Source organism: Archocentrus centrarchus, chromosome 2 (assembly GCF_007364275.1).
Source record: "Archocentrus centrarchus isolate MPI-CPG fArcCen1 chromosome 2, fArcCen1, whole genome shotgun sequence".
Taxonomy (NCBI): Eukaryota; Metazoa; Chordata; class Actinopteri; order Cichliformes; family Cichlidae; genus Archocentrus; species Archocentrus centrarchus.
Window position 1 is genome coordinate 7386068 of NC_044347.1, and position 13321 is coordinate 7399388.

The following is a 13321-nucleotide window of genomic DNA, read 5'->3' on the forward strand; positions in this document are numbered from 1 at the left end:
TATCTCAGCAGTAGTGGAATCCTTTCCCCATTCACTGTGAAGGAGATGAGGTTGTTCGTGGCTCCTTTGCAAATTGAGAGGCTGCGAGACTTGGATGGTTTGATTATCATTCTGGCCCAGGTAAGGAGTTCTTCAAACCTTTTGAGGAAACAGTACAAGTCCAGTCGGTAGGAGACTTGTTACATTGTCCATGTAACTTCAGAAGGCTGGTAATCGTTGGCCTGTAGGTGATCTTACTCCTCAAACCATCTGTCTCCTGATGATCAGGATAATCTCAAAGGCCACTGTAAAGAGGATAGGAGAGACTGTGTATCCCATGGCAATGCCCTTCTCAAGGTGGTGCCAACCAGTTGTAGCCTCCTGTGTTGAAAAGCAGAGTTGGAAATTGTCAAAGTACTTGGATACCAAGTTCTGGATACAAGATGGAATGTAGAAGAATTCAAGGGCAAAGGTGGTGAGCTGATAGGGAAAAGAGCCATAAGGATTCTCTAGGTTCAGCCAGACAACATGGAGGTCTGTCTTGTCACACTTGGATGTCTGAATCTGGTTCCAGATCATGGATGAGTGTTCTATGCATCCTGGGATTCTGGCTTTCTGGCAGCTGGTGTCAAGATACTTATTAGCTAGGAGATAGTTGGTCAGTCATTTTGCCACTAGGGGTGTGTGATATATATCGTCTACAATAATATTGTAATTGCCATGTTAACGATGTGCAAGCTGTATTCACATTCAGTAGGGTGATACCTCTGAACTGGGTGTTGCTGGGGTTGTCACTGCCCTGTTCCACTCAGATGGAATGACTTGCACCTTCCAAGCAACTCTCGTCAGATTCCAAAGGAGCTTGAACACCATTCTTGTAGATCCTGTAAGGTACACCATTTAGTCCTGGTGCAGAGGCAGATCTTGCTTTGTCTAGAACCTGCCTGATCTACACCCATCTAGGTGTTGCGGTGTCAAACTGGGATTCTGGGTCTGCAGGGCGAAACACATAGTCTGGCGAACCAAGTGGAGTGTTTTTCTCACTGTCACCTAGTTGTTTTGTGATGTGGTCCTCTAGGTCTTGCGCAGTGATTTCCAGCTTCTCGTTTTTCCTCTCCTCCAGTAAGCCCTTGATGAACTTAAAAGGATCCTGGAAGAACCATATCCTCTACTTCTTTTTCTTGCTTCTCCCACTGTGGATTCGCTCAGCCCTCCTCAGTGTTGCAAGCCTGTCTCTGACCTGGTCCCAGAGTACTTTCAGACCCTTCTTCTCGCACTCCCCAGCTCTCCTCCACGACTTCCTGAGTAACCGCCTTTCCTTAGTATCGCCTTCTCTTGCCTTCCTAGCTCCCTAGGGATGTTCTTTCTGTGAGCCAGCAGCCCAAATCTCTCCTTGCTTTCTTCACAGATGAATGGGGAGTCTTCTTCACACACTAAGGTTAATTATGGAGTTCCACAGGGTTCTGTGTTAGGACCAATTTTAATTACCTTATACATGCTTCCATTAGGCAGTACTATTAGAAAGCACGGCATACACTTTCATTGTTATGCAGACGATAACCAGCTTCTAACCATGAAGCCAGATGACACACATTAATTAGTTAAACTGCAAGAATGTCTTAAAGACATAAAGGCCTGGATGGCCTCTGATTTCCTGCTTCTAAATTCAGATAAAACTGAAGTTCTTGTGTTTGGCCCCACAAATCTTAGAAACATGGTGTCGAACCAGATACTTACTCTAGATGGCATTACTTTGGCCTCCAGTAACACTGTTAGAAATCTTGGAGTCTTTTTTGACCAGGATATGTGCTTCAATGCGCATATTAAACAAATATGTAGGACTGCTTTTTTGCATTTGGGCCATATTTCTAAAATTAGAAACATGCTGTCTCAGAGTGATGCTGAAAAGCTAATTCATGCATTTATTATTTCTAGGCTGGACTATTGTAATTCATTATTATCAGGCTGTCCTAAAAGCTCCCTACAAAACACTGCAGATAAAGTTATTATTCCTCAGTTTCTGTTCAGACCAGTTTGATGCTTGACAGCGCACTGACTGGAAACAAAAAGCTCCCTCAGATGCATTAAACCTAAAGTAATGAGCCTGTTTAAAAAATATAAGAAGTAGAAACTATAGATATTTGTGTAAAACTGTAGGGGGTAAAAGTAAAAAGTAGTCAGAAAAATAAATACTCGAGTAAAGTACAGATAACTGAAAAATCTACTTAAGAACAGTATCAAAGTATTTGTACTTCGTTACTTCCCACCTCTCAATGGGTGGAACCATTTCTCTCCTTCTGGTCCTCGTAAGCATTCTGGATACAGTTCTGAATCAGTTCTAGTTTCTATTTCTAACATTTGTAGGTAGAACAGAGAGCAGAATACTGCAGTCAGGCCTTCTAAATGTAGAAGCATGTATTAGTTCCTCTAATACGCAGAGATAGAAAAGATCACACTGATTATTTTTCAGCTAATAAACAGATTGATGGAAGGAAATGCTGAGTCTCCTAAAGACATTTCCAAAGAGTAGCAGGCATTTGTTGAAAGGAAGCAGAGCTCGAATTGATCAGTGCTACTTCCAAAGCAAATCATTTCACACAGTGCATTCGATCTATAGTGTTTTAGTGACTCAGAGGAAGTTGTTGAGAACTGGGAGCTCAGCAGTGAAAGCACAGAGAGAGAGACTGTCTTACTCCAGGGCGCTTCAGCTGAAAGGAAATCTTTGTGAAGGAGTTGGTGAGAGCTGTTAGGACTAAACCACAGTGAGCTGAAAGCTGTGAACAGCTGCAGACTGAGCTGTAGATTCTCAGTGGGATCACTGAGGGCTAGTAAAGCTTTGCTGCTACAGGGAGTCATCTGCTTCACTCTTCATCCAAACATCACTTCATGGACTTTGAGCTTGTGTTGGTCCCTGTGTGGATGAGAGCTAATTCTTCATGATTCCTTCACAGAGTGGATCAGGAGAGCTCACAGGTTCCCAGTGGTCAGTCTGCCCAGCAGCATCAAACACAGCTGGACTCCATATTTATGGTTTGTACATGTACAACAACTACTGTTACATCTGTTCTTTCAGTCATCTCCATGCTGCACTTTGTACACCAGTGGATTGCACTGCTCAACATTTTAGCTTTTTCTTATGGATCTCTGTCTATAGATGTTCCACAACCATTTTTTCTTTATTTAACTACGTAGAGCACCAACAGAGGAAATGCGACGCTTTACATTTCACTGGTCTAATTTATGAGTCACAGCACTTTGAACAACACATTGTTCAAGAAAATGAAAATGTTCCATTTCCACAGGGTTTAAATGGGATTTTGCAGGTGTGGGAACCTTAAAGCTATGTTCACACAGGAAGTGATGCGTGAATATGTCATTGTCTTGTTATTACTGAGCAAGTATCTCTATGCTGTCAGCTGGAGCACCACAGTCATATGCATGTGTGATATATGAGATTTAACTGCTCATTAACTGAAGGTTCCAGAACACTTTAAATTCTGCATGTACAATATTATATTATGCCTAATATACAGTGGTATGCAAAGGTTTGGGTGCCCCTGATAATTTTCATCATTTTCCTTTATAAATCATTGGTTGTTCAGATCAGCAATTTCAGTTAAATATATCATATAGCAGACAAACACAGTGATATTTGAGAAGTGAAATTAAGTTTATAGGATTTACAGAAAGTGTGCAATAATTATTTAAACAAAATTAGGCAGGTGCATAAGTTTGGGCACCCTTGTCTTTTTATTGATTTGAATACCTTTAGCACTAATTATTGGAACACAAAATTGGTTTTGTAAGCTCATTGACCTTTGACCTACATACACAGGTGAATCCAATTATGAAAAAGGGTTCAGGTGGCCAATTGCAAGTGTTTCTCCTCTTTGCATCTTCTCTGAAGAGTGGCAACATGGGAGCCTCAAAACAACTCTCAAATGAGCTGAATACAAAAATTATTCAACATCATGGTTCAGGGGAAGGATCCAAAAAGCTCTCTCAGAGATTTCAGCTGTCAGTTTCCACTGTGAGGAACATAGTGAGGAAATGGAAAACCACAGGCACAGTTCTAGTTAAGGCCAGAAGTAAATCTCAGAGAGGCAGAGGTGAAGGATGGTGAGAACAGTCATAGTCAACCCACAGAGCAGCTCCAAAGACCTACAACATCATCTTGCTGCAGATGGTGTCACTGTGCATCGTTCAACTATTCAGCACACTTTACACAACGAGAGGCTGTATGGGAGAGTAATGCAGAAGAAGCCTTTTCTGCACACACACTACAAACAGAGTCACTGAGGTATGCTAAAGCACATTTGGACAGGCCAGCTTCATTTTGGAATAAGGTGCTGTGGACTGATGAAACTAAAACTGAGTTATTTGGACATAACAAGGGGTGGTATGCATGGAAGAAAAAGAACACAGCATTCCAAGACAAACACTTCCTACCCACAGTAACATTTGGTGGTGGTTCCATCATGCTGTGGGGCTGCACGGCCAGTGCAGGTACTGGGACTCTTGTTAAAGTTGAGGGTCGTATGGATTCCAGTCAATATCAGCAGATTCTTGAGAACAATGTTCAAGAATCAGTGACAAAGTTGAAGTTGCGCCGGTGCTGGATGCTACAACAAGACTACGACCCTAAACATTGCTCAAAGTCTACTAAGGCATTCATGCAGAGGAACAAGTACAACATTCTGGAATGGCCATCTCAGTCCACAGACCTGAATATTATTGAAAATCTGTGGAGTTATTTAAGCAGGCTGTCCATGTTCAGAAACCATCAAACCTGACTGAACTGGAGATGTTTTGGAAAGAAGAAAATATCTTCAACCAGAATCCAGACTCTCATTGGAAGCTATAGGAAGCGTTTAGAGGCTTTTATTTCTGCAAAAGGAGGATCTACTAAATATTGATATCATTTTTCTGTTGGGGTGCTCAAACTTATGTACCTGCCTAATAATTATTGCACACTTTCTGTAAATCCTATAAACTTCATTTCACTTCTCAAATATCACTGTGTTCATCTGCTATATGATAGATTTAACCGAAATTGCTGATCTGAACAACCAATGATTTATAAAGGAAAATCATGAAAATATCAGGGGTGCCCAACTTTTGCATACCACTCTCTCTCTCTCTCTCTCTCTCTCTCTCTCTGTATATATATATATATATATATATATATATATATATATATATATATATATATATATATATATATATATATGCTCTTTGGAATGAAGGTTGTCACTGCCCTGACCCCATTTGGTGTCCATAGCAGTTTTGCCCTTTTAGGCCCCCCAAACAAAATCCTGTGTTTACCCCACAGTGGGTTTGCTCAAAGAAAACACACATGGAGCCCATGCAGGCTAGCCCATGTGGGAGCTACAGCACATGTGCCCTTTAGGGTCCCCATGAGGGTTTTCTTTGGCAAACCATAGAAACCCCATACAGGTCAAAACTGTTGTGGGCACTACTCCGCAGTTCACCAACACCTACCTACTGTTGGCCAGTGTTAATTTTGACAGCAAATTTTGATTTAGTTTTAGTCATAGTCTCTTGATAAAATGTAATTTAGTTTTAGTCATAACTTAGTCATAGGATAGGATAGGATAGGATAAAACTTTATTGGCATTACACATACAACATACATTGTACATATAACGAAATTTCGTTCAGAACAACCATCCAGAAAACAGACAAGACTAACATAGGGGAGATGGGTGTCCTCAGCCGCAGCCACACTGGCGCCGCCGGTACAATCAGTCCCCAGAAAAAGAAAACAACACACCATGGGGTAGTTAGGTTAAAAAAAAAGTCATCAGGGTCAGGGTCCAAAAAAAACCACCTTAGCAAAGCATATTTGCACATTTAAAGCCAGGACAGCAATATGGTGGGGAAGGAGGGGGGGCAGGAGGGGATGCAGACGGAGACGAGAGGGTCAGGGCATTGTGGAGCCAGATGCCAGTTCCTAACCAAAACAGTTCGCTGATAGTGATGGAAGTTCATCAGCAGCCGTGGTACACCAGATCCAGCTTCACAAATCACAGAGGGGGGCTGAGAGGAAGAGCGACCGTCACACATTGTCCTGGAGAGATATGATTACCAGCCCAAGACCCGGCTAGGGAGCCGAATTCCTGATAATGTAGATGTTGTTTTGGAACAGGCTGCTTGTTTTTTTCCAACAGCCTTCAGTCTCACTGGGGAACCCATTCAGTAATCCAATATTCCAAATTCATTAGTTACCGTCCTCACCATGCAGAACCGAACCTTATCTCCGGATCGAACCCCTCTCGCCTGCGAGCACGTTCTCAGCTGGACTACCCGTCCACTTTACGGCTCAGGTCCAACAGGCTTTGAGTCTGAGTTTGTATGGCTTTGCACAGCCGAATCCACCTGGGTCAGCAGCCTCTGCAGATGTTGAACTGCTGCCCAGATTTTCTTAATTTCCCAGTAAATCAGGTATCCTCCAAGCCCAAACAGAAGAGATACTGCTACCACATAGCCGAATATGTAGATGTCTTCCACGTCCTCTACCTCCAGGGCTGAGAAGCACACAGGTCTCCACGAGCTCCAAGAATCGATCACGTATCCGACCGGGTCTGTTCCACTTGGACACGCAGGCTCCCCTTTCCCCGATCTCATAGTGGAGAAAATTTGATCAATGGTGTTTAGAGCCCAGCTTGCCAGATCCATGTTGCAATCTTATTCTTATTCGGACAGTGTGTGAGAGACGCTCTCACAGCAAGCAGCAAGAAGGAGAGATAGGGAGGGCAGGGAGAGAGGAAGAATGCGACCGTCTCTGTCAAGAGCAAGAAGGAAAAACATCATCTGAATAGTTTTGGTTTTAGTCTAGTTTTAGTCAACAAATTATCGTAAGAATATAGTCGACTAACTCTACAGTCGATTTAGTTGACTAAAATATAAAGGGTGTAAAATGTAAATGCTTTTTCTTCAGTTCCATTGAATTAGTCATTATACACACTTCACAAAATTAAACATTTATTAAAAGTTATGGAATATTATTAATAATATTAACATTAGTGTTTCACCTGCTTCCCACACACCTGATCATTAACACCACCTTACTGAGATATTACGAGCGTTTTACAGCAGTACGCTCTGAAAGGTACAGGGCAGTGTTCAGGACTAAGATTAGGAAAGGCTAATCCACCGCGGTGTGGAGATTTTCTCTAAACACAAAAGCTAAACTGGGAAAAACACTTTACCCTGCATGACATTAAAATGCTCACCTTTGCATGGAGATCTGGGTGACTGGTTTGCAAATGTTGTTTAAGATTTGTCATGTTTTTACCCGAGATAGTCGCCCCACATGGTTTACACAGCGTTTTGTTTGTCACTTATCAAAGGACAAATGTGTCCACACATCGGCTCTTCTCTTTCTCCCTGCTGACATTGTTTACATAACTTAGTTCTATCGGAAGTAAAGACAAATCACAGGCTAGTTTGGTCTTCCCAGGTTTAGAGTAAATTTGTGCAACTGTGCGTTTGATTGGATGTTTTCCTAACTTGTCCCGCCCGGTCACAAAATGAAATCAGTTCTGATTGGATGTGGTGCCCACCAAGCATTTTTGTCTCGTTTTCATTCGTTGATGAAAGTATCATTTAATTTCATCATAGTTTTTATCCTTTTAGGTAGTTTTTATTTAGTTATTGTCTCGTTTTTATCATGAAAAAAAGGGTCATTGATGAAAACTACGACGTAAATATTTTGTCAACGAAATCAACAATGTTGTTGGCCTACATGGGCATATTTGCTTGAATTTTATTTATAATAAGGGAAAAAAATTATAGGCAATGTGACAATTGTGTAGAACATGAAACCACTGAACAAGTTTTATAACACTGTCAGAAATATGAGTCTAAGACAAGGTGACTGCAAAATAACTGAAGAAGTGAAATTTATCAGGTCATATTACATTTTGTGAGACTGATTTTTAATTTAATAGTTTAGCGGTTTACACATTTGCCTAACAAGTGAAAAGATTCCTGATTTATGGATTTTGTCAGGAAGGACAGAAGTAAAAATCAGTAAGACTGAACACACTTCATGTGGGCATACTATGGATTTGCTGCAGGCTTACAATGGGCTGCACTGTGAGCCACTCTCTGCTTAGCATGACCACAGAACACAGTAAACCCACACTATGGGTTGCCCAATTGGGGCACATGTAGGGGCATTGTGGTCCTCAAGGGGGCGTATTTGCTAAGTAATTTAAAGTTGCAGCATAACAAATTTTCTGCTATAAGGACAGTCCAATCCAAGTCATAAATCCAATTTAGATAATATGAGATCTGGAAGTACATATTTGGATTTCAAACTTGATAAAATTGTAATGCATGCAAAATGTATTTTATTGGTTTTAGGAGAATTTTGGTTTTAAAACAGACCTTGAAGCATATCATGGAAACTAGAACGAACCAACAACTAAACATCATTTTTAATCTCAGTGGCCTAAAATGAGTGAAGTTTGACTGCATTTATTTTAGAAACATCTTTGCTGTAGACCAGTAGATTCTCATTGTGATCTGATGTTTGGCTCTATGATTCAGTCTGATTGGGTCGTTCATATAGTATTCTGTTCCAGCTGCTGGAGGACAACATCATCACGTTTGTGAAGAATGAACTGAAGAAGATGCAGAAGGTTCTGAGTCCAGATTACCCAGAATGCTTAGAGAGTCATGGGGAGGGTGACACGGCCTTGGAGGGTGAGGATAAAGAGCAGAAGAGAAGCAGAGAGGCTTTTGTGGAGATCACACTGCACTTCCTGAGGAGAATGAAGCAGGAGGAGCTGGCTGACCGTCTGCAGAGCAGTAAGAGGATTTCTCTGAAGGTTTAAGCTGCTGCAAAACTAAAATATTTACTAAAGTCTCAAGAGATGGACCAACATGTTGGTCTACTTAATATATAATAATTCATTTTAATAGCTTATCGTTGCATTTTCAGAATACATTGCTCCGCTCTGTCGACAAGAACTTAAATCTGCTCTGAAGAAGAAGTTCCAGTGTGTGTTTGAGGGCATCGCTAAAGCAGGAAACCCAACCCTTCTGAATCAGATCTACACAGAGCTCTACATCACAGAGGGAGGGACTGCAGAGGTCAAGGATGAACATGAGGTCAGACAGATTGAAACAGCATCCAGGAAACCAGACAGACCAGAAACAACAATCAGACAAGAAGACATCTTTAAAGGCTCACCTGGAAGAGATGAACCAATCAGAACAGTGCTGACAAAGGGAGTGGCTGGCATTGGGAAAACAGTCTTAACACAGAAGTTCACTCTGGACTGGGCTGAAGACAAAGCCAACCAGGACATCCAGTTCATGTTTCCATTCACTTTCAGAGAGCTGAATGTGCTGAAAGAGAAAAAGTTCAGCTTGGTGGAACTTGTTCATCACTTCTTTACTGAAACCAAAGAAGCAGGAATCTGCAGCTTTGAAGACTTCCAGGTTGTGTTCATCTTTGATGGTCTGGATGAGTGTCGACTTCCTCTGGACTTCCACAACACTGAGATCCTGACTGATGTTACAGAGTCCACCTCAGTGGATGTGCTGCTGACAAACCTCATCAGGGGGAACCTGCTTCCCTCTGCTCACCTCTGGATAACCACACGACCTGCAGCAGCCAATCAGATCCCTGCTGAGTGTGTTGGCATGGTGACAGAGGTCAGAGGGTTCACTGACCCACAGAAGGAGGAGTACTTCAGGAAGAGATTCAGAGATAAGGAGCAGGCCAGCAGGATCATCTCCCACATCAAGACCTCACAAAGCTGCCACATCATGTGCCACATCCCAGTCTTCTGCTGGATCACTGCTACAGTTCTGGAGGATGTGCTGAAAACCAGAGAGGGAGGAGAGCTGCCCAAGACCCTGACTGAGATGTACATCCACTTCCTGGTGGTTCAGGCCAAAGTGAAGAAGGTCAAGTATGATGGAGGAGCTGAGACAGATCCACACTGGAGTCCAGAGAGCAGGAAGATGATTGAGTCTCTGGGAAAACTGGCTTTTGACCAGCTGCAGAAAGGAAACCTGATCTTCTATGAATCAGACCTGACAGAGTGTGGCATCGATATCAGAGCAGCCTTAGTGTACTCAGGAGTGTTCACACAAATCTTTAAAGAGGAGAGAGGGCTGTACCAGGACAAGGTGTTCTGCTTCATCCATCTGAGTGTTCAGGAGTTTCTGGCTGCTCTTCATGTCCATCTGACCTTCATCAACTCTGGACTCAATCTGCTGGAAGAACAAAAATCAACCTCCCAGACAGAGCAACACCTCTACCAGAGTGCTGTGAACAAGGCCTTACAGAGTCCAAATGGACACCTGGACTTGTTCCTCCGCTTCCTCCTGGGTCTTTCACTGCAGACCAATCAGACTCTCCTACAAGGTCTTCTGACACAGACAGGAAGTAGCTCACAGACCAATCAGGAAACAGTCCAGTACATCAAGAAGAAGCTCAATGAGAATCTGTCTGCAGAGAAAAGCATCAACCTGTTCCACTGTCTGAATGAACTGAATGATCGTTCTCTAGTGGAGGAGATCCAACAGTCCCTGAGATCAGGAAGTCTCTCCACAGATAAACTGTCTCCTGCTCAGTGGTCAGCTCTGGTCTTCATCTTACTGTCATCAGAAGAAGATCTGGATGTGTTTGACCTGAAGAAATACTCTGCTTCAGAGGAGGCTCTGCTGAGGCTGCTGCCAGTGGTCAAAGCCTCCAACAAAGCTCTGTAAGTTATCACAAAGCTTTCATGACTTAAATACACTGAAATTATTTTCTTCTTATGATCCATACGTGATCCATATTGATTTCTTAGTTTGTTGCATAATTTTCACCGTTCCATATTTTCAGATTAGCAAACAAATTTTAATACTATAACTGGTGTTATTAGACAACATGTACTTTAAATGATAATTGGCTTCATTCATTATTGTCCCTCAATTGATTAAATCATCATTTAGTAATTGTATTTTATGTTACTCAGGTTTTCTTTTTCTGTGTATATGTGTGTGCATGTGTGTATATATATATATATATATATATATATATATATATATATATATGATCGTCATCATCATGCAAGTGCGACAATTGTGTAACAAACTAATAAATCAGTAAGGAAGCAAATATTTTTTCACAGCACTGTGACTCTGCAATTTGCTTTATAGTCCAATTGCTCCCCTGTGGCATCACAGCAGGAACCTGCCACTGTGGTGCTGCTGTCCACCCTCCTCAACATTTAAAAAAAAAAAGTGAAACACAAACAGGCACACTATAAGTTTGTTTCTCAATTCCAGCATGAACAAGCATTTAGACATTGACAAACAGCACTTTCTGATTCAACCTCTTAATTACTGAACATACATTGACTGGATATCAACTGAACAGTGATAATGTTATTAAGTCATGACATCTACCAGCTTTTTAGCTCAGACAGACAGTTCTGTTATATTGTCCGGGGTTTTTTTTTTTTTTATTGTTCTGTGTGAAATATCTCTCCTGTCTCTCTGCCCTCGTCACCATCCCCTCCCCAACACAACAGAGTTTTTCATTGAGAGAAATGCCTAGTCGAGGATGTAAGTTAAGGAGATGAGATAGGGCAGTGATCCTCACATCCAGGCCTCAAGGGCCAGTATCCTGCAGGTTTTCGTTGTGTCCCTGATCCAAGACAGCTGAATCAAATGGCTGAATTACTGAATTAATGACTTCTACATTTGATTCAGGTGTGTTGGATCAGGGACACATCTAAAACCTGCAGGACACCCGCCCTCAAGGCCTGGATGTGAGGATCCCTGAGAAAGAGGAACATTTCTGTGAATGCAGAGTTACTTCAAACGGCACATATCATGCTCTTAAATCCTTCCTTTTCATATGTAAATCATTCACTTGTGGTCTTTATAAATTAGAATGGCAATGCTTTGGTCTCAATTCCTCATTATTGTGGCTCCACAGGCCATTCGTTTACCCCTGCTGAGGTGCATCTTAGTGTTTTGGTGTGGTCTCTTTCAGGTGCCGTTTACACGAAGCCGTTTTCACTGGAAACGGTGTCGTTTTGATGAGTTTCAGCCTTTCGTTTACACGATGGCGTTTCAGAAACGATCCGCATTTACACGAGGACATGTGAAACACTGGAAACGATGAAAACGATGTCGTTCCCATGCCAGGCCACAAGTTGGCGTTGGTTTTCTCTTTGCAAAGTTTGTTTATGCAAGACGCGCATGCGTGGAGTGACACACTAGGTAGTGCGGCAAATTGTTCATTACTTACAAAACGACCAATGTGAGAGGTTTTGTGTGGACTGACGATGAGGTTGGATCGCTGTGCACACAACGCTGAATTACAAAACGGTAAAAACACAAGAAAAGCACAAGAAGCACTCGTGAATCCACGAGTACTGTTTATCAATTTGCGCGTGCGCGAAAAACTGTGGCCGTCGCAACCATAGTGCGCATGTGCGAGTCGAGCGTTTTCAAATCACCCCGGTTTCAAGTGTTTACACGAGAACGCAAGCCGGTGCATTTCTGAAAGGCTCCACTCTGGACCCCATTTCCGAAACACATCGTTTTCACTCTGTTGTCGTGTAAACAGAAGGGCGAAACGCATCAAAATGACACCGTTTCAAAATGAAAACGGTCTCGTGTAAACGGCACCTCAATGTGAATTAGACATTTCACGCCCCGCCCCCCCTCCAGGTCACAGAGCGTTCCACTCCACCCCGTTCAGCCATTTTTGTAGTTTGATAGCAGCGGTCCGATTATCTACTGGCAGAGAAACAGGCACTTTGAAGAGGCTCTGATGCCCAACAACTGAACATTTTGTCTTGTCTACTAGCAACTTTGGCATAACTGAACTTGCACTACAAAACTCCTTCGAGGAAAAAAATGGTGGATTCAAGAAATTGGTTAGCTGGAAGTCCATGACAGTGATGTAATAAACAAGAAAACGTAACAGGAAATAGAGAAAACTGAACAGACTGAAACATATGACCCAAAAAAGAATATAAAGATTTCTATACAGCACCGGGAGAGAATAAATGAAAATTTTCTGCACCCCTAGTATAGAACAGGATAGAATAGAATAGCTTTTGATTGTCATTGTACATGGTACAAAATTGTGCATCCTCCACTCCAAAGTCTGGCTCGCTGCAATAAAAATAGGAAATTTTAAATAAATAATGTGGAAAATATTAACTGTACAAATAAAAAAACCACTGTACATTATTTCACATAAATACACATTCTTTTTAAAGAGAAATATGGTATATTGTGTGTGTGTGTGTGTGTGTGTGCGCGTGTGCGTGGGGTGTGTGTGTGTGTGTGTGTG

General features: G+C 42.0%; 1 protein-coding gene across 1 annotated transcript in view; it reads left to right on the forward strand.

Moving 5' to 3' along the window:
* LOC115798502 (uncharacterized) overlaps nt 1-13321 on the forward strand; it is a 248798-nt gene that overhangs the window by 118050 nt on the left and 117427 nt on the right. Inside the window, exons 13-16 of the mRNA XM_030755366.1 lie at nt 9-120; nt 2941-3009; nt 8592-8817; nt 8951-10727. Of these exons, the coding sequence (XP_030611226.1) occupies nt 9-120; nt 2941-3009; nt 8592-8817; nt 8951-10727 (2184 nt within the window). The remainder of the gene's footprint in view (nt 1-8; nt 121-2940; nt 3010-8591; nt 8818-8950; nt 10728-13321) is intronic.